The sequence below is a fragment of the Pseudorasbora parva genome, chromosome 22, assembly GCF_024679245.1.
Source record: "Pseudorasbora parva isolate DD20220531a chromosome 22, ASM2467924v1, whole genome shotgun sequence".
NCBI classification, from domain to species: domain Eukaryota; kingdom Metazoa; phylum Chordata; class Actinopteri; order Cypriniformes; family Gobionidae; genus Pseudorasbora; species Pseudorasbora parva.
This window is the reverse complement of record NC_090193.1, coordinates 34,466,295-34,486,644: the sequence shown is the minus strand read 5'-3', so window position 1 is coordinate 34,486,644 and position 20,350 is coordinate 34,466,295. Positions and strand designations below refer to the sequence as shown.

The window sequence follows — 20,350 nt, the reverse complement described above, 5'->3', positions numbered from 1 at the left end:
GGTTCCATTTTTGTTTTTTGTTTTTTTTGATATAAGAATCATTTTGTGTTACAGTTATTAAAGAATCCATTTTTCCCCCTTAGGCTGAATCTGAAAACATAAAAATGCTACCTTCAAAGGATGCATTCCAAGGTAAGGCAAAAAGGCACATCTGAATCCAATTTATCGTTCGATTTAGCATATATGTATTCCTCGCTGCCATTGATTTCCCACAATGCTGCCTGCAAAGTCATTGCCTGATTGAGCAGCAAGGTAGCAAGTCAACTGCCTAAGCTTTTTGGCGCAGCCTTGGTGTGAAGGACGTGCACTTTTTTCAACTGTAAACAACATCTTGGTTCTTTTAACAGAGAACTTTTAACAGATAGTAAAAAAAAGCTTTATTTTTTAAGAGTACTCCATTCAAATCAAAGTCAAACAACAACATCTTTTGATGAACAAACCCTTGACAAGTCTGCAAATTAATGATTCAAAACATTAAAAGAATGTACAATGTATCCTAGACAGTTGTTTTTGGTTTCTGAGACTCTGCAAAAAAAAAAAAAAAAATTTACATTGAAATACCAGACCCCCTTTTAAAAGGTAGTCCAAAGTTCTTTAGTTATTGTGGCATCATTCATGGAAATGTTCTACATATAACAAGACACCATTACAAAGTCATTCAAGTATGTAAACAGCATATTTTATGGAACTCTTGAAAGGTCATTCCAACATCCCATATGCTTTAGGGGGATCTGTTTGCACAGCCTCATCGAACCAGATCCATTAGTTCCTTCCTGAATTTCTCTGACATGAAGACATAGAGAATGGGGTTGGCCACTGTAGAAGAGGTTGCCATGATGCGAGCAAAGGTAGCAAAAGGTCCGAAGTAAGGTAAAGAACCAACCGCACTGTCACCCTCAACTATTTGAGCAAACATCAAGCCATAGGAAGGCAGCCAGCACAATGCAAACGCCAGCACTAACAGAGCAGACGTCTTGGTGACATGCACATGGTAGTGCTCCAAACGGTCAATCTGAGTTGTGCGATCCCGCCTAGTGATTTTGAGGAAATGGTATATCTTGCCGTAGGCGATTACAATGATCAAAAGCGGAAATGCAAATGCCAGTAGGAAGTGGCACACTCCATATGCCAACTGGCTCTTGTCAGAAAGAAAATTAAAACAAGCCAGGTCCTCACGAGCTTCACGGTTGTCCGGCCCTGGAATCAGAGTTCTCCAAGCGAACTGAGGCGATGCCAAGACGACAGCTGGTATCCACAACACGCCTGCTATCACTTTTAAACGCCCCTCTCTGCGCCATCGATACGCTTTTGACTGATGAACCACAATGATGTACCGAGCAAAAGCCAAAGCGGCCAGCGTAAAGGCGCTCGTGGCTGTACACATCGCACTCAGGAAGCTGACCGACTTGCACATGAAGTTTCCAAATGGCCAGTGATGGGTTGCAATGGCAACCGTGTGATATGGAAGACAGGAAAGTAGGAGAAGGTCCGCCACACTTAGTGACAGAAGAAGGACATCTGTGCCGTTTGCATTACTTTGTTGGAGTCCTCCTGTCCTTCCTCCATGTCCATGCCGCATTGTACGACAGATGATGATAAGAACCAAGATGTGTCCGACTACCCCGGTCACCAGGATAAAACTGTCAAATATGGGTACCAACACTCGCTCAACATCACTCGGTCCAAGACCGGACCTGTTGGACTCAGTAGTCACGTTAACCATAATGGAGTGTCCAAGAATGAACAATTTAATTTTGAGTATAATTGGTTCTTTAGTTTTTTTTATAAAATACTTTTACTCACTTGAACTTTTCAGTCTCATAAGCAGTTTTACGAATGTTTCCCCTTTCAAAGCATCTCTCAGATCAGTGTTCAAACATAACATTTTCGGTCCTTTCTGCATTCTTGTAGTATTGCCTGAGAACACAGTAGCGTCCGGCATTGATCGCACCGTACAGTAGTCTTGATAAAACGCTCATGGAATGCATCAATAGTTAATGATTGCAGCAGGACTCAAAGAGCAGAAATACTGCTATTGGTTTAGTTCTCTCCAAGGAATTTAAAATACTGCTTGAAATCATTGTTTAATTGTTTTTTCACAGATATATCTCCTCTATTCCTTGGCAGATCCAAAGCTAAAATGATGGCAGTTGTACTTGCCTTCAGATGCATTCAAAGGATTGCTGACTCTTCTTGTAACTTGAAGATCAGTGTAACAAATTCAAAGTCTGTGAGCTCAAAAGTCCGGAGTATCAATCTTCCGGAGCTCCCGGTGTATTATTCAAAAGATCTGGAGTTCCAAGCTGTGCTTCAACTGAGACTTCAACAGCTGGAGAGAGGCAAGTCAAATGGCCTTTGACCTGACAGCGGTGACGCAACTCCTATAAACACGGCGCTTTGTTTAACCACTCATTTAGCAAATTGTCAAGTTTAGTCAATAGATAAAACCTTCAACTTCTCTCTGTAGTTTACTCACCCAACCAAACAGAATATTTGCAACACAAAAGAAGATATTTTAAAGAATGTTTTGGCCATGCAATGAAAGTTAATGCATTAAGTTCAAAACACAATTGAAGCCAATAGACTTTTTTCACAGGCATTTTTCAAAATATCCTATACTGTGTAAAAAAAAAAAACACACACACACACACACACACAAAAAAAAAACATCTGGTTTGGAAAAGTGAGAGAAAATGGTGACAAATGATGAATATTCATGCTGGGGTTAACGCATTAATACTGAGAAATATGAGAGTTGCGTAATCTTGAGTTTCCTTCAAGTTCCTATGGAGCGAGTTACACCAAGTCATAAACTCAAGTTTACGTGATTAGATAAGTTTAAAGCACAAGAGCAAAGGTTAAAGCATACAGATAAAGACAAACAATCATTTAGATTGTCAGTGCACTGCTATAAATACCCAAATCATAAATACCCTGATTAATATATCGTCTTAGTTTAATCTAATGAATAACCATGATTTGGTTTATGACAAACTTTGGACAGTCTGTGTTAAAGCATGCGTCCATTTGCCTGGTCACGTCTGCACATGCAATGCCCAACTCGAGCTATTTTTCTTTGGGACTTCTCAACATGAAAATTCTAAGTAGAAAATATAGCACAATAAACCTTAATTTTGTGTTGGTTTTTATGTTTCTACATTTATTCTAGTTCTAAATAATAATAACAAATACTTTAGGATTGGATAAGATTAGCATATTTAATGAGCTCCCCTGTGAGTTCAGTTCACATGAGGGATTGTTTTGAAAGCAGCAACCGGAATGATTATCTCGATCATAGGGCTCGTAAACAATGATTTATTTCTCATCCACCCGTGATTGATAGGAATATTATTTTTTTATTGCTTGGCCCACCTAAACGGTGGAAATAAGCATGAACCGCGCACACACTCAAACGCGCATGTGCGACCGCGCACACTTCAAATATCAAGTCAAGAGAGTGAACAACGTAGTATTCTCCAGCCTGTGACAGAATGCTACGGTATGTTCTGTTAGACACTTACACACAATCAATACGATCTGTAACAATGCAATACTATCACATATAAAAAGAAGTTTTACTCACCTAAGTGTGCTGCACAATTCCATTATAGAAGGCAAAGCATTGTGTTTTAATCTCAATATGTCTGCAAATCCAGCATCGACCTGAGATTTGTTTACAAACGATTCCACAGTGAAATGAAGTGAACTCATGTACAATATCCTTCCCATGTGAGATGGAATGTCATTTTAAAAAAAAAAGTTCAACCACACATTCTAAAAATTAGGATCCAAAGGAAGCTTATGCAGTGACTGTGTTCTTCCACAACCAGGAATAGTGCAATATTTTGCTGTCTTCTTCAGCATGTTTATTGCTCCTGGCTAGCGCGATCTGAACAGCTCCATGATTCAGTGGGCGGGGCTACTGAACTACACGTGCTTATTATTCTGTAGAGGAGGTGTTTCACCTCAGTGATGTCAGGATAAGGCACATTCTGAGATTGATCGTTTTCTGGGCCTGTTGTCTATAAAAGCTTTTCTTTGACTAACAAGGAAGTTTTTAGCTCTGAAACTCATAAGATATTATTATATTACCATGACCTTTTATATATCAAAAGCTCAAGGGAAAGTTGAATTGAATTTCTCAATTCATGACCCCGTTAAATATGTAATTTTCTAATGCAAACAAGAATGCAGCTTTGACATAGACAGACAATCTATTTATTCCGTGTGTACAACACGATCGCCAACAGTGGGCACTCCTTCCTTCTCCCTTGCTATCTCACAATTAAATACATTTCCCATAATCTCAGCCAATTGCTAGCTCAAAACAAACCCAATCAGGGGGGAATCTGCTTTTTTTGGTTCTCCTTTCTAAAATGTAAATTTCTGTTGCTAAATATCACATTACTGAATGTCTGATGCATATGGCTTACTTTACTGGAAACACTTAAGGAGTTTCGAAGTCGTCATCTGGGGGTATTCCTGAAAGAAGGTTGTGACATACCTGGGTATGTTTAATAGTAACTCCTGGACTCGTTTTTGGAACCAGCTTACCTCGAGTAAGCATGGTTTGGGTTAATCAACCAAGAGACGTGTGAGACAGTAAGATTGGCCATGTCCCAAATGTCACACTTCATGTGTACTTTCGGTCTTGTGGACTTTGCATGTTCGTGTCCCTTAAGTCCACAAGAGTGTCCCAATTGTCATTTTAGGTCTCAGAAGTGTGCTCAGGAGCGCCCCTTTGAGGTCGATATGTGCCCTTGTTGCACTGGTGTGGGTTACACAGCGGACTTCTTGCCGGCAGTCAAAGCGGCATTACATCGTGAAAGTATGGACTCAGAGGAAGACTGTGAGAGTTTAGGGTGACTTTACATTTCTCACCCCTACACATGAACAACATTAACATTGATTTTGTGGAACAAAATTAACTGTGATTGGTTGCATTACATGTCAGTCATATGTATTCTCGGGTGGTCCTTGACCAATAAAAAACTGCAGGAAAAGTCCAGACCTTCTGCCGCACGTCTACATTAATCCGGATAGATTTGAAAACTGAGTTTTCATTTCAAAACGCTCTCTGACCACTCTAACGTTTTCCAAGTTTCTCAACCACACAAAAACAACAGTAAGCGCCAAATTCAACTTGTGTAAAAGCTCACTGAGACGACATCATAAAGTTATCACACAATTCTTCTGGGAGGATCATTTTATTTAGCAAAGCCTCACCATTCACTGATGCGTACATATCTATTGGTACAATATGCATCACATGAATAAACATATGTTTATCGTTTTCAAATACCTCTGTGTTCAAAGTCCACACAATGATGCAACGTTTTCAAATTTATCCGCTTTGGAAAGTGTTTTCTAAAAGCTACGTTTTCATTAACTTAAAATGTCATTTCAGTGTGGACGGAAGGCCAAAACAGAGAGAAAAATATTTTTTTCAAATGAAAACGTATTAGAGTGTGCATGGCCTATATTTCCCACACAACCCATTGCCTGGACTCTGCATTTCTGAGCGCTCCTTTGATTATCTGTATATGTTCTTGACCATGTTACCTGTTTTCTGGGTTTTTCTGGTTTGTCTGTCTCTTGGATTACCCATACCTGAGTTCCTTCCTTGGTATCTGTTTGGATTGTTTACCTGTGTTTTGACTTCTTGCCTGTTTTTGTACTATGATTCCAGATCAGCGTTTAATAGGAAGAAATGCATGTCCCATAATTGCAAATTATGGTTACAATCACATTTTTAAGAGGGATCATTTTAAACACCAAAAAAAAAAAAAAACATTTTACTATGAATTCATGCAAAGGCAAAAACTGTGTCATGACTAAAAAATATACTTAACCCAAACATCAGCAAGTGTTTTACACAGAAACATGTTCTCTGTCCCAGTTTATAATTTGCCCACATTGAACTCTACAGCTGAGTGACAGTGAAATCAGAAATGTCTTTCTGCATCACAGTTTTGAACGGGACAAGCCAACAACTGATAACTGGAGTTGAAGGAAGAGTGTAGTCTGTGACATCCTCCCTACAGATACATTCATAGATTAAAACAGAAATATAATAAAGGGAGAAAATCAGCAGTGTGTTTATCTCTTGATCACTTACAAGCTTGCCTTCACTTCCTGGTCCATAATCTTTAGAGTTGGTGTTTGAGATCCTTGAACCTCCTCATATGAAGCCTCAGCTTTTCCTTCAATATAATCAACAGTTATTGAGATTGTATCCCGTGTTGATTTAACAAAGCAAGTTACAAATCAAAATACCATTTAATTGCTCATCCAACTAATGAAACAAAAATATGTTCTAAGATAGTTTTGCTAATGTTAAGTTATAAGGAAATTATTTCATTATGAATGTTTTCATTTTTTTCTCTCTGTTATGTGAACTTTAAAGGAACAAAATGTACTAATATGAACAAATGTTTCATCAACATTTTTAAAGATCACATAACTTTTAACAAACATTCTATTAATGTTAGAAGATTTGATCATAACTTTAAAGGTGCACTATGTAGCATTTTTGCAGTTAAATATCCAAAAACCACTAGGCCAGTGTTATATATTTTGTTCAGTTGAGTACTTACAATATCCCAAATGTTTCCAACTATTTGTAAATTGTGAGAAAATTGCTGTTTTACCTAAGGACCGGGACGTTTCAGCATAGCGTTTGAGGGAGAAGCCTGTCAATCGCGTCATATCTGCGTTACCCTCGGTTTTATTCTGCAGAAGCGCTTTTCTCTTAGCAGTGTGAACATGTCACAGCAGCGCCGAACAAACGCACAGAGTAACGTCATAACATAATTTTAAACACACTTAAATGTATCTAATATGATAAGCAGAGCTGCTGGCTTTACCTTATAATCATGACCGGAAAAAGCGGAAGTGCGGGCGCCCCGTCATAATAAAAGTCCCGGTACTCACGAGCCATGTGTTTGTATAACAATCGCTCCAGCTGCTGTGATCAGCTCCACAACACTCGGTCCTGCTCTGCTTTACACTACAGTAACGTTAATAACTGCATCGATGAACATGATTTCTGTCTGAGTCATATTTTCCACCAGCTGTGAGGTGAAGACCACATGTCCCAAGATACTGCGCTCACACTTGGCGTCATCAAACTACACCTTTGTTTTGAATAGGCGCCCTCCAGTGGACAGAAAGTTGCATAGTGCACCTTTAAGAGAACTGTTCAAAACATTAGTTAAAGTTCTGATAATGTTTCCTGTCAGCTGGGTTAATTGTGTAAAGTGTCATTACATGTTTAAATGTTTTATCCGTGAGCATTCGTACCTAAAATGCCCATCAAACTGACATCTTTTGGCTGTTGGCGAACAGCAGGCCACAGAAACGCTTCACCATTTTTCTTGTGAAGAAGAATAACAACGCGTATGTTCCCCAAGGTAATGTCCACTTCATTGCTCCGTAAAATCAGGGACACGCTGTTGAAATAGAGAAACTGAGGAATTCATTCTGATTCACTATAACACACATATAGTAAAACATGTATAGTTTGAGTAGTTTATACCCCTCTGTATTGTGTTGAGTAGGTGCCTGGTCCCACAAAATCTCAACATTATTCTGGACATCTCGGTATCTGATAGATCTTGTGTTTATTGTCAGATGAAGGTTTGTTTTGAAATGAAAAAATATTTTACTGAATCCTTTTCGTCTAGTCGTGGATTCTCCATTCATAGAGAACTCTAAGGCACACAGAAAGCAGCACAGTCTACAACACATTCAATAAATGATGACTTTCTAAAGGATGTGCACGTATAGTAAGTGTGTAATAGTTACCTGAAGCAGAATCCTGTAGCAGTTTGAGTTTTTGAGGAACAGGAACGTCAAAACAAAGTGGCTTAGACTGACCAGCAGCGGGCAGCAGGAACCGATTGCTACTAACAGTTGAAACTAAGAGAAGACATAACCAAATGCTGTATCATAATTCATTTATACAATTGTCTTATATAATACGTATGTTTGAGAGATCTTTATGTACCTGGCAGAGTAGGAATAACAGTGTCACTCGGCCGTGGAATCGCTTCAGTTAAGATTAAGTCTAAGAGAAGGTGCAACTGATCATATTAGATGTACTTGACACAAGGCAGAATCAAAACTACACCATCTGAATACATAACAGGATGCAAAGTAGTGAAATAATCAGATGAGTCAAAAAAGGGGGTGGAGGGCGTATTAAATACCAAGTCAGTTGATCAATGTTATTAACTGAAGCACTCAATGAAATCAATAAATAATCATTTAAAAAAATGACCAATGCATCTTAAAGGGTTACTTCAGCGATTAGCATATGGCTTTGTATCAGTAGAAACCCTGGAGTATATTCGAATGATTGTGCTGATTGTGGGATGGAGATCCATAGACAGTAAAAGAAATGGACAGAGCGTTCCCATAGACTTCAATGGTGGAAAGTGAAGTCAACTAGAAGCACTCACTTCCTGATGGCTGAGCGAACTGCACAGGCTCAGACTGAGCTTGATGACGTAGATGTGACGTGAGCCTCCTGTCTGACAGTTGTAGGTCTTCTAGTTGTGGAAAGCCAAATCTGAATCATGTTGTTTAAATCTTTTGTCCTGTTGCTTTTGGCTCACTATGGGCTTCTCCCCATTCCTCTCCATTGACTTTATCAGACTTTATGTCTCCACGTCCCCCTGACTGTCTCATAGACAGTAAAAGATTGCTCTGGAGCTTCTCCTAATTTCTCAACTGTGCGACAGAGTCGCGTTGGTTATGACGCAATCGTTAGCCTATTTTTTTACAAAAACAGCTTCTGCTGGGCGATAGTGTAAGATACAAGGTAATGGAGCCTTTTATGCATTGTCGTGTTTCTTTATAAATAAGCAATAGACAAATGGAGTCTTTAAACGCCTCAGATGTAAAGTTTTCACTGTCAAAGTGACTCAAAAATGAATGGGAGTCAATGGGATGCTAACAGCAGGTGATGGCTTGGTTAGCAATGGCCGCTCCTATGGGTGGAACACTTTCCGAGTGCTAGATTACCCCGTTGGGGAGATCACACTCACAGAACTCAGCTCGCAGCCTCAGGCATTCATGTTTAAACGGTGCGGCCAGCAGAGCAAAGTAAGTCTTCCAACTTCTCAAACTAATTCCTATGAAAGTTAAGCTTTCAAAGGCATGAACTGAAAACACGCCAGACAGAACATGCGCTGTGAATCTATGCCGCGGACGCGTTTACCTCAGCTCTCATCACAAGCTCATCTATGACTGTCAATATATCTGACTCCTGCAGCGTTTTGGGCTGTGAGACTCCCTCAGCGGCTAAATCACATATTAAACAGACACGTTCAGTTTTTAATTGTGGTGTCTGTTCTCTAACTGAACTGATTTTATGAAAATGAACGCGGTCGCGGTGGGAAAGTGATCAGTGATCCAGTAGCGGTGGCTTTGGGAGTGGCCTTGTAGGGCAGTGAAGCATTCTGGGAATTGTTGTCTTTCATCCCCATGAGACAAAAATACTGTCTTTTCTGTCTTTTCTCAGTCTAGAAAGCACTAAATTTAAAAATATTTTCACATTTCTACTATATTAATGACCCAGTTTAAATACAGATTCATCTTCCCAGCGCTGAAGTACTCTTTTAAAATCACTAAATAGAGAAATAATTAATCAGTAATTAAATTGTACCAAATTATTTTGTAATATTTCATTCTAATTCTTTTCACAAAATGTACTATATTCAAATAATTTTTCTCAAATAATTTTTCATTAGCCGAGAACTAGCCTAATATATGCCGTGTCGTGTGTCATGTTCACTTGTTAGTCCATTTGCAATCGTATTTTGGCTCACTTCAGCGATGATAAAGACCTGTTCACTGGGGCGGCAGTGGCTCAGTGGTTCATGTAGGTTGTCTACAAACCAGAAGGTTGGTGGTTCAATCCCCGGTTCCACCTGACCAAGTGTCGAGGTGTCCTTGAGCAAGACACTTAACCCCAGCTGCTCCCGACGAGCTGGATGGCGCCTTACATGGCTGACATCGCCGTCGGTGTATGAATGGGTGAATGTGAGGCAAAATGTAAAGCGCTTTGGATAAAAGCGCTATATAAATGCAGTCCATTTACCAAATGCAGTCCATTTACCGTTCATTTCCACACCGTATGGAGCATCTAAATCTCCTCATTGTGTGCTTCAAGCATCAGCTCACACAATGTCTCCGACAAGTAAGATACTATACTCCTAATATATGTTTGTTTACTCTTTTCATGATCTATATAACCCTTATTCAGTCATAATTGTAATATGACGTTAGCTGGACTGTCGTGCTTGTGTTCTATAGAGTTGTTCATGAGAACAGTTTGATCGCTATCTCTAATCTTGCCATAATTGTAATATGTCGTTAGTTGGACTGTCGGCTCGTGCTATAGAGTTGTTCATGAGAACAGTTTGTGATTTTGTGATAATAATAATGTGTTCGATTTATATAGCGCTTTTCAAGGCACTCAAAGCGCTTTACATTTGAAGGGGGGAATCTCCTCAACCACCACCAATGTGCAGCATCCACCTGGATGATGCGACGGCAGCCATTTTGCGCCAGAACGCTCACCACACACCAGCTGATTGGTGGAGAGGAGACAATCAGGATATGGGGATGATTAGGAGACCATGATGGACAGGGGCCAATGGGAAAATTAGGCCGGGATAGCGGGGTTGCACCCCTACTCTTTTTCCAAAAGACATCCTGGGATTTTTAACGACCACAGAGAGTCAGGACCTCGGTTTAACGTCTCATCCGAAAGACGGTGCTCTTTGTCAGTATAGTGTCCCCATCACTATACTGGGGCGTTAGGACCCACACAGACCACAGGGTGAGCACCCCATGTTGGCCTTACTAACACCTCTACCAGCAGCTACCTGGTTTTCCCAGTTGGTCTCCCATCCAGGTACTGACCAGGCTCAGCCCTGCTTAGCTTCAGTGGAAACCAGTCTTGGGCTACAGGGTGATATGGCTGATCGCTATGACTCTAATCTTGTCATAATTGTAATATGTCGTTAGCTGCACTGTGTGCTGCCTTGTGTACAGTCCTGACAAAAGTCTTGTCGCTTGTGTACAAATTGACCTAAAGTGCCGCTGAAATATATTTCTAATCAAGATTTTTTTTTACAAGAAATGGCTCATTTTAATCCCACCAGCTTTTGTGATAATGTTTCAGTGAAAAACTAAACTTTCAAAAAGTATTCTAATATTCACAGCTTGGTAAAGCCCATTGAGTCAATTTTTGCAAAGACATAAGTTTTGTCACCTTGTCATATGAGCTTCATCTGTGACTAATAATGGATCAATTAGGTCTCAAGTGTGTATAAAAAGAGCCCCGGGTACACTAGACCTTCACATCAACTGCAACTAGACCTCTGCAAACATGCCTAAGATTCACCCAGAGACTAAAGTTTTGATTATCAAGAGGCTGAAGACCAGATCCACTGCTGATGTGGCAGACACCTTCAATGTGTCTCAGCGTCAAGTACAGAGGATAAAAAAAAGATTTTAGATTAAAAAAAGACTGGAGACGTTTTTGACAAGCCCAGGTCAGGCAGACCCCGCAAGACAACTGCTCGAGAGGACCGTTTGTTGGCTCGAAAATCCAAGGCCAGCCCATTTTCCACTGCAGCAGAGCTCCACGAGACCTGGTCACCTGAAGTCCCTGTGTCAACCAGAACAGTTTGTCAGATTCTGTCTCGAAATGGCCTCCATGGTCGAATCAGTGCCCGGAAGCCAGCACTAAACAAAAGACAATTGAAAAACCGTGTGGCATTTGCCAAGGCCCACAGCCTGCTAAAAGGATGGACGCTGGAAAAGTGGCAGAAGGTCGATTTTTCAGATGAATCTTCTGTTGAATTACACCACAGTCGCCGCAAATATTGCAGGAGACCTACTGGAGCCAGAATGGATCCGAGATTCACCCAGAAAACAGTGAAGTTTGGGGGCGGAAAAATCATGGTCTGGGGTTACATCCAGTGCGAGAGATCTGCAGGGTGGAAGGCAACATCAATAGTCTAAAATACCAAGAAATCTTAGCTACCTCTTATATTCCCAACCATAAAAGAGGCCAAATTCTGCAGCAGGACGGTGCTCCATCGCATACTTCCATCTCCACATCAAAGTTCCTCAAGGCGAATAAGATCAAGATGCTCCAGGATTAGCCAGCCCAGTCACCAGACATGAACATCATTGAGCATATATGGGGTAGGATGAAAGAGGACGCATGGAAGACGAAACCAAAGAATATTGATGAACTCTGGGAGGCATGCAAGACTGCTTTCTTAGCTATTCCTGATGACCTCATCAATAAATTGTATGAATCCTTGCCAAACCGCATGGATGCAGTCCTTCAAGCTCATGGAAGTCATACAAGATATTAAATTTGGATCTCACAGCACCACAACTTAATTTGCTGACATATTTTTGTATTTGCTGTAAATTTGTTCAATTTCCGTATAGGCGACAAAACTTTTGTCTTGCCAAAATTTGACCTTTCTGTCTTGATTAAATGATAAATATTTTTTCTGTGAACATTATTTATTTCAGTGCATTAAACATCATTTGGGAAGGTTTTAGCTTTTCATATGAGCTATTTCTAACACCAATTAATTAATTAAAAGTCAGGTTAATATCAGGTATTTCTAGAAAATAGATAAGCAACAAGACTTTTGTCAGTGACTGTACTATCGAGTTGTTCATGAGAACGGTTTGTGTGTGTTTTTGTGATTGCTGTAACTCTAATCTTGTCATAATTGTAATATGTCCGTTAGTTGGACTGTCTTGCTTGTGTACTAGTGAGTTGTTCACAAGAACGGTTTGTGTTTTTGTAATAGAAGGGATGACTTTTTCATTGAATATTCGACCTGGATTAGATACACAGAGATTCTGCCATAGCCGTTGATGCCTCTGGGTTATGTATGTGTGGGGCGGCGCTATCAAAATAGGGGCGAGACCCTTTTGGGGGTAGGGCCGTGTTTGTTTTGGTGATTTGAAATATCAACAACGGTTAGCAGAACGCATTTACCCCACCTTTAATATTAAGAGGCTTCATTTCTGAATCACAACTAATGCCTTGTTTAATTTATTTTCATTCTCTAAATAAAATCTGGATTTACTTTTGCTTTTAATAAAGCACATTTTCAATAATAACAGTAAAAATAAAAAATAAATAAAAAAAACACAAAGAAAACAAACAAACAAAGTAACCAATGATAAACGTTTTCTCGAGGAAGTATAGGAGTCTTTGTCACTAAAAGTCTAAGAACAGCTATTCTTTTTTTATTATTATTATTATTATTATTATTATTATTATTATTATTATTATTATTAAGCCTATAAGCCTAGATACCCCGAAAAAGCATCTGTGCATTTTCTTCATTAAGTTGAATATCTCTGGACCGATTGTGAAGTGATAATTGAACACAATGGATATATTAACCTCGAGCAGAAAGTACATGGTTGTGTTTTTATTGTTCTTGATAATTCTTTGCTTTTTCAAAGTGAACTGCGGAGCTAATGGAGTTTCACGAACATGCAGTCGAGCACAGAAGACCAAATGCCAAAGTCAGGGCTTTTGATAAATAATACAATTTTGGTATGTTTTTTACCAAACCCTATTTGTATATTCCAGAACACTTGGAATACACAACACCATTCTGTGATACTTTTGTGTCCAGCTTGATGCTGGCTGCTATTCACTGCCATTATGGACGAAAACAAGTGGGACAAATTCACCTTTTGAGGTAAAAAAAAGAAAGAGGGCGTACCGTATGGCATTAGAACAACACAGAGGGAGATAATTAGTATTTAATTTTCATTTTAGGGTGAACTATCCCTTTAAAATAGCCTGGATGCCAGCCGAATTCGGCCGCGCCCACAACATTTGTGTTCGGGCAGTTTGGTCTTCGGACCTACAACCAATCAGAGCAATGGGGCGAAGTGTTGGGGCATTCCTGTGTATTTTTATCATCACATAATTGAGGTTGCTTCAAACCGCGGACATGGAAAACAACCGGCGGGAAAACCACAGACTTGGCAACACAGTGCAGTTGAGTTTTGTTGACATTTGACAACTAACGTTGATTGGTTGCAGGTCTATCCAATTGAGGTCTTTCCTGGTTCGGCTGAAACACGCCCCATAATCACAGCCCAATGGAGCATTTTCAGACTAGTATTCTGACTAGAGTTGAGTATGACCACCTCAGGCTATATTTAAGAGGCTTTATTTCTGAATTGAACCTTACCTCATTTAATTAATTTTCTTTTTATTCTCTACACTGCGTTGCTTTTATTTACTTTTGATTTTGCAGTAATTACTTGTAAAAACAAAAACAAAGCAGCAAATGATAAACACATTCTTGAGAAAATATAGGAGGCTTTGGCAACTTTTAGAAGAAGAGAAAAAAGACATACCATGGAGCCTGGGATAAGAAAGAGCTGGCATTCTCAGAGGGATCAAGGTTTTGAGTTTTTTGAGCCGACTGACCTTACCGGACAATAAATTGTGACGAATAAGTCCTGGAACTGGGATATAAAACAAAAGCGAACATACATATTTAAAGGCAGATGCAGTATATTGAATCCTGCATAAAATTAAAATTCATCCCATCTATTTTTGAAATGTTAATCTTATCACAATACGGAAGAAAACATCTGTCTCTACTTCCGTTTCATCGCCACTTTAAACTCTATAGATAGTATCGATTGAGTAAACTAACTGTTAGTTGTCACCATGTTATACATGCAAATGAATTCAGAGATGAAGGATAGAAACCTGGCCATAACTGATTAAAAAGGAAGAGAAAAGTGTTATTCACAGTATACAGTGGGCAGCAAGTCCAAGACTATAATTGTGAAGAGTTGTGATTTTCTTTTATTTAAACCTGGAAACAAAGTTTAGGGTTCTGAACATTCTTAAACAAAGCAACAATAAAATTAAGGGATATTTAAGATTCTGCACTTATTTCTGGAAAAAAAATGATATACTTACTGTATACATGTTCATGTCAAAAGTTTTTACTAATTTTATGCAGAAAATATACTTTATAATGACAGTAATTGATTAAAACTATTTCACAAGCGATCTATGACTTTTGAACCCCCTTGTATATAAATACAGTAGCTGAATCTGTTCCTGTTCAGATACAGAATCAGATACATATTAGGATGAGAAAAAGGCAGTTGATGCAAAGCTTGATTAATACATTTGTACATAACTTTTAATATTGCTGCTGTCACTGTTTATTTTGCTGCATAAAATGGACCTTGCTCTTTTGTTAAAGCTCAAATGTTTGCACTTTCATTTACAAGGTTTGCAAGATACTAAAACCTCTCCGTTCTCACCTGCTGGTCTGCCATTCTCTCCTCTCTCTTCTCTCTCTTCGGGTTTGTCGGCAACTTCCACTTCATCTTCCTGAGGCTTCGTGACAACCATAGAGGTGAGGGACGTGACAAACTGGTATTTCAGGGAGAGTTTGAGAGCTTCTTTCTTTTCATCCTCTTTCTCTTGTCCTTTAAGAATCACCCTGGGACAGAAAGATGTCCTCAATGTCCAACTTAAAATGCAGAATGTCATATCACTCATAAACTTACTGCCTTTCCAGAAGTTGCTTGACTGTAAGGTAGGCCCACAGTCTCTGCATGAAATCTTTATTCTCAGGTGGGACGTCACTGGGGTCTGTTGTCATTACAGTTTCTTGATACGTCACATTATTACCTTTCTGCTCAGAAATAATAACAATAGTGAGCATTTTCATCAGGAATGTTTTCATTACCACTTTCAATAACATCAATAACTTTCTTTGAAACCAAAGTAAAATATAATGAGCTCTGTTGTGACTGCCGAGAAAATCTCTGCCAATATGCTATAATGTAAAGCATGATGATCTTACTGATACTGCAATGACTTCAGTGGTGAAACTCTCCACACTGTTGTCTGTGATTTGTCCTGATACCACAATCTCAGATCCGTTGAAGTACAGGTTAAAGCTGGTCTTGGTAAGGTTTGTCCCTCCTGTGTATTTAAGCTGAATATCAGTGAGGAGAGGGACGGCAACTTCATCATAGAAGCCCTACAACACAAACCAAAGTAAAGGGTTCAAACACAGAACAGACGAGCTCTGAGGATGAATTCACAGCTGATTCTCTGTAGTCCACCTGCAGCTGTAGATCAGCGTCCGAATCTTCATAGATCCTGCGAGCAACTCCACTATTTTCCAGTGACATCTTTGTCAGGAAGTCGAAGTTAACATCATATCCAAAACCAAGACAATAGAGAGGAAACTTTGGCCCTATTGCCTCTTTCACATTGGCCATTATCCTCTCTATGTTAGTTTCACCTGTTAGAGAGGAAAAATAAGTTAGTCTACATACAGCACATGCTTGAAAATCATAATTATGACCTTTTTTGATTGATCAGAAATCAATGGGCGCATTGGACAATTATTTCTTATTCTTTTCTCTCACTGACAAAGACAAGAACCAAATCTGTCCTGATAATAATTCAATGGTCCTACAGGCCTTTTAATTATGTCTAAAACCTTTTATTAGCAGGTCTTCTAATTTGACTGAGTGAACCAGTGCTATGATAAACCACCATTATCTTGTGTTTGTGAGTGTGAATCTGTGCCTGAAGTGGGATCTCCATCAGTCAGCAGGATCAGGATGGAGGCGGTTCCCTCTCGTGGATGTCGATTGATCATGTCCACTCCTGCTAGAACTGCAGCGTTTATGTCTGTGGCTAAAGGAAGAACGAGCATAGTTGTGTCATTCTGAGGTACAACTTTCTTTCTCCCCATTTTAGCTTTAGGATCTCACCTCCTCTATCTCTGATCTCATTCACAAAAGATTTAGCATTCTCCAGGTTTTCCTTGGTGGCTTTCAGGAGTTCACTCTTCCATGTGTTAACTTCACTGTCGAAGATGATCAATCCAAAGTGGTCATCCTCATCAAGATCACTTAAAATCTTTAGCAGAGCCAAACGAGTCTAAAGACAAACACTTCTGTCAGAACACCTGGAGATTATTCTTTCTCCATCACGACTGGACACTCATTCACCAGATGTGGGCAGGATTTGACAGTAGTTTTAAGTAAGAAAATCTGAAGTGATTTCAATACAGAAATCCCTGTTCTTTAAATAAAAATACAATAAGTAAGAGATAATGTAGACCCAGCCTCCACTTCGCGTCGGGGTCCTGATCACTCTGTCGGGGTTTATTCTGTGATAACAACCGGCTGGGTGTACATTATCCCGCTTATTAAACGGCTACTAGTCTCAAATAAATTAGACACAAAATATTGTCTTGAGATTAAATATTTTATTAGCTCTTCCGCAAAGCTTCCGCAAAGAAAAACAGTTCCAAACTGCTTTAAGCCTTTATTGCTGAAGATTTGCCATATGCTAAATGTTGAAAATGAATGCTGAAAGGGTTAGTTCACCCAAAAATGAAACCACGCCTATGATTTACTCACCCTCAAGTTATCATAGGTGTATATGACATTCTTCTTTCAGACAAATACAATCAGAGTTACATTTAAAAAATCCAGGCTAACGTTAATCCCAGCAATAACACGCTCCACACGGCTCCGATGGGTTAATAGAGCCTTTTGATTCGATGCGTTTGTGTAAGAAAAATATGTATATTTAAAACTTTATAAAGGAAACCTGCCTTGAAGTCTTCCATTGTGCCGCCAGCGTTAAGCATAGAAGTAGTACCGGTCAAGATAACTCATATTACCCCGATGAGCGGTTGTTATTTGGGAATAACATACCACTGGAATGCACAATTGACCAATCAGAATCAAGTATTTCACAGAGCCGTGTAATAATAAAAAATACACAATGCTGCAAGATCTTTCAAAAAATGTCTTTCAGTGGTTTTAGCATCTCAAATTGTAGCTTGTTATCCTTTTGGTTGATTTGGCTGAAACGTTTACATGTACCTGATGCATTTTTCTGCCGCGCATGGAACCACTCCGGTCAATGATAAACACTACATTTTTGGGAATACGTGGAACATCAGAGGGTGCAAAGTAGTGGACAAAATAACCATTTGATACCTAAGAGAAAAAAATAAGATTCATGTATTTTTACATAGCCAGTCTTTCGAAATCATTTGGCAATTTTATTTTACTCTCATAGAGCATGTTATTGAAAATGTACCATGACTTCTCCTTCAGGATTTGGTCTCTCAACATCATATGTTATGAGCAGTTCACCATTCAGTCCATTTTCTCCACAGCTTTTACACTTGGTCTGCTGATCTCGAGTGGGGTAGAAGGTCACCCATGCCTGAAATGATCAGTTTGGTCATCTGGTAACTCTGTTTGAATTGCAGTTGCATAATGAGAACACCTAAGCTAAGTTTTTTATCCTTGTTTAATGCTCTTACGTCTTTGTCTGCTCTGGTGGTTTTGATGGCATTGGCCAGATCACCGGTGCTCAAATCTCCTTTCACCTCCAAGAAGGAAATTCCTGGTTTCTCTTGTATGTGCACATCCATCTAATGTGAATGAAAGAATAATGATCTTTCTATGAATCTATATTGATTATCTATTTCACTCTTCATTTCTTCTTTCACCTTGAAGTCTGCCACCGGCTGCATCGGTTGGGCATTGATGAGCAGCTCATATTTACCAAGGCGGCGCTTCAGCAGTTCTTCATAGGTCAACTCAAAAGTCACTTTACTAAAAGCAGCCACCGCTACTGAAGTTTTAAAGTCCTCCAAAGTCCTTCCAACAGATCTGAAATAGAAATGAATCCCAGCATGTATTACTAAACCTTCTACAAAAACACATTTTATGGACCTAACTTCTTTTTTTTAAGTCCAGTACTTGATCAGTCCAGCACTTTCTCCTCGAGATACCGCTCGACTGTACTGCTGCTGAGCTTCCTCTTTTCCCTTCACAACTCCATCATAGGTCTTCCCCTCTATGGTCCTATGGAGAAAAATGACAATAACATCATCTTATTATGTGTATTTCAGACATATTGTATACAATAATTAAGAAATCTTTATTTTGTTGTTTAGTTGCTTTACTAAATGGACCGAATCTCTCCTTATATAACAATACTCATGTTTCCCTACATTCTGAATTTGCTGATGAAGGCATTCTTGGGTATCTTGACCTCAAACTGGATCTCTTGTGACTCATTGGCTGTGTTTGCCACACGGCTTGTGATGACGGTTGTGGCGTAGCGACTGGTGACCGTGGAGTTTATGTAGAAGCTGTATATATCCACATTTTGTTTCTGTTGAACATCAAACAGTACAGTCACATTTACTCATTTTTATGTGGGATTGTGCAAATATTTACTGCTTGAAAATGGTGTAGAAAAAAGGCCGTTGGACTAAAAAATAAATACATTTTGATGACAACATCTCTGTGTAAACTATTGAGCAATAGATGGTTCTCTTTACTCAAACTACATTTGAAATGAAACACTGCTGTTCAAAAGTCAGTAAGATTTTTAAACATTTCAGAAAGAAGTCTCTGATGCTCACCAAGGCTGCATTCATTTGATCTAAAATACAGCCATTTTGTGAAATATTTTTACAATTTAAAATAAATTCTCTTTCACATTACATTTTAAAATATAATTTATTGTGATGCAAAGCTGACTTTTCATCAACATTACTCCAGCTGTCAGTGTCAGATAATCCTTCAGAAATCATTCTAAAATGTCAATTTTCTGCTTAAGAAACATTTTTCTAGGGTTTTTGAAGAATAAGTTTGAAAACAACAGCTTTTATTTGAAATTGAAATCTTTTGTAACACTATAAATGTCTAGAATGACAATTTTGATTCATTTAATGATTAAAAGCATTCATTTCTTTTAAACATTTTACTGACCTCAAACTTTTGAGCATGGTATATTTAACATGTATGAAGTAAATCTAATTTGCCTGGACCTTCATCTCAAATACAAATAATGAATCTGTTTTTAGAATTTATTCATTTATTATTAATATTAATTTTTAGCAATTTTACCCTCACCTTCTTCACAGGTTGTTGTGAACTGGCCGAGATGAGAAAGATGCCCAAAAGAATCAGTCTGAGAGCTGCTCGATCCATCATGACCTGCTCAGAAAACAGACCTCGAAACACACACTGCCTTTAAACTCCTGTCCACATCATGCCATTGGCTATTATTGACCGGATGAAGAAACCTCCCCCTCTATTTATAATCAGTGTAGGGACTGATCCATATCAGACACAGTTATTTGTTTATATAATTCTATTATATAAACTGTTTTGTTCATAAAATAGTTTATATAATTAATTAATATATATATATATATATATATAATTAAATTATATATTTAATAAT

The 20,350-nt window shown here is 38.8% G+C and overlaps 2 protein-coding genes across 2 annotated transcripts; both read right to left on the bottom strand.

The window, feature by feature from the left end:
• Positions 1 to 265: 265 nt before the first annotated feature.
• Positions 266 to 2,647, bottom strand: LOC137058701 (galanin receptor type 1). Its single transcript, XM_067432076.1, has 2 exons — positions 2,161 to 2,647; positions 266 to 1,917 (listed from the first exon to the last, which is right to left on the bottom strand). Exon 2 carries the CDS (start codon positions 1,721 to 1,723, stop codon positions 746 to 748), a length of 978 nt encoding a protein of 325 aa, XP_067288177.1. The 5' UTR covers positions 1,724 to 1,917; positions 2,161 to 2,647; the 3' UTR covers positions 266 to 745.
• Positions 2,648 to 5,188: 2,541 nt separating this feature from the next.
• On the bottom strand, positions 5,189 to 20,174 carry LOC137058700 (inter-alpha-trypsin inhibitor heavy chain H3-like). The gene is made up of 20 exons (XM_067432075.1): positions 20,017 to 20,174; positions 19,107 to 19,270; positions 18,853 to 18,957; positions 18,600 to 18,762; positions 18,411 to 18,521; positions 18,182 to 18,310; positions 17,962 to 18,078; positions 16,837 to 17,005; positions 16,649 to 16,759; positions 16,177 to 16,358; positions 15,912 to 16,091; positions 15,613 to 15,740; positions 15,364 to 15,545; positions 14,434 to 14,544; positions 8,009 to 8,068; positions 7,807 to 7,920; positions 7,538 to 7,712; positions 7,303 to 7,451; positions 6,119 to 6,203; positions 5,189 to 6,038 (listed from the first exon to the last, which is right to left on the bottom strand). The coding sequence occupies exons 1-20, from the start codon at positions 20,095 to 20,097 to the stop codon at positions 5,924 to 5,926; spliced, it is 2,631 nt and encodes an 876-aa protein (XP_067288176.1). The 5' UTR covers positions 20,098 to 20,174; the 3' UTR covers positions 5,189 to 5,923.
• Between the last annotated feature and the right edge of the window lie 176 nt (positions 20,175 to 20,350).

Bases quoted from the DNA above. Each gene is read 5' to 3' on its own strand.
- LOC137058701 (XM_067432076.1), bottom strand. From the start codon at position 1,723: ATGGTTAACGTGACTACTGAGTCCAACAGGTCCGGTCTTGGACCGAGT.
- LOC137058700 (XM_067432075.1), bottom strand. From the start codon at position 20,097: ATGATGGATCGAGCAGCTCTCAGACTGATTCTTTTGGGCATCTTTCTC. The intron at 16,092-16,176 runs GTGGACTACAGA...TTTGTGTTGTAG, and splicing joins ACGCTGATCTACAGCTGCAG to GGCTTCTATGATGAAGTTGC. The intron at 7,713-7,806 runs GTAACTATTACA...TGTGTGCCTTAG, and splicing joins GCTACAGGATTCTGCTTCAG to AGTTCTCTATGAATGGAGAA.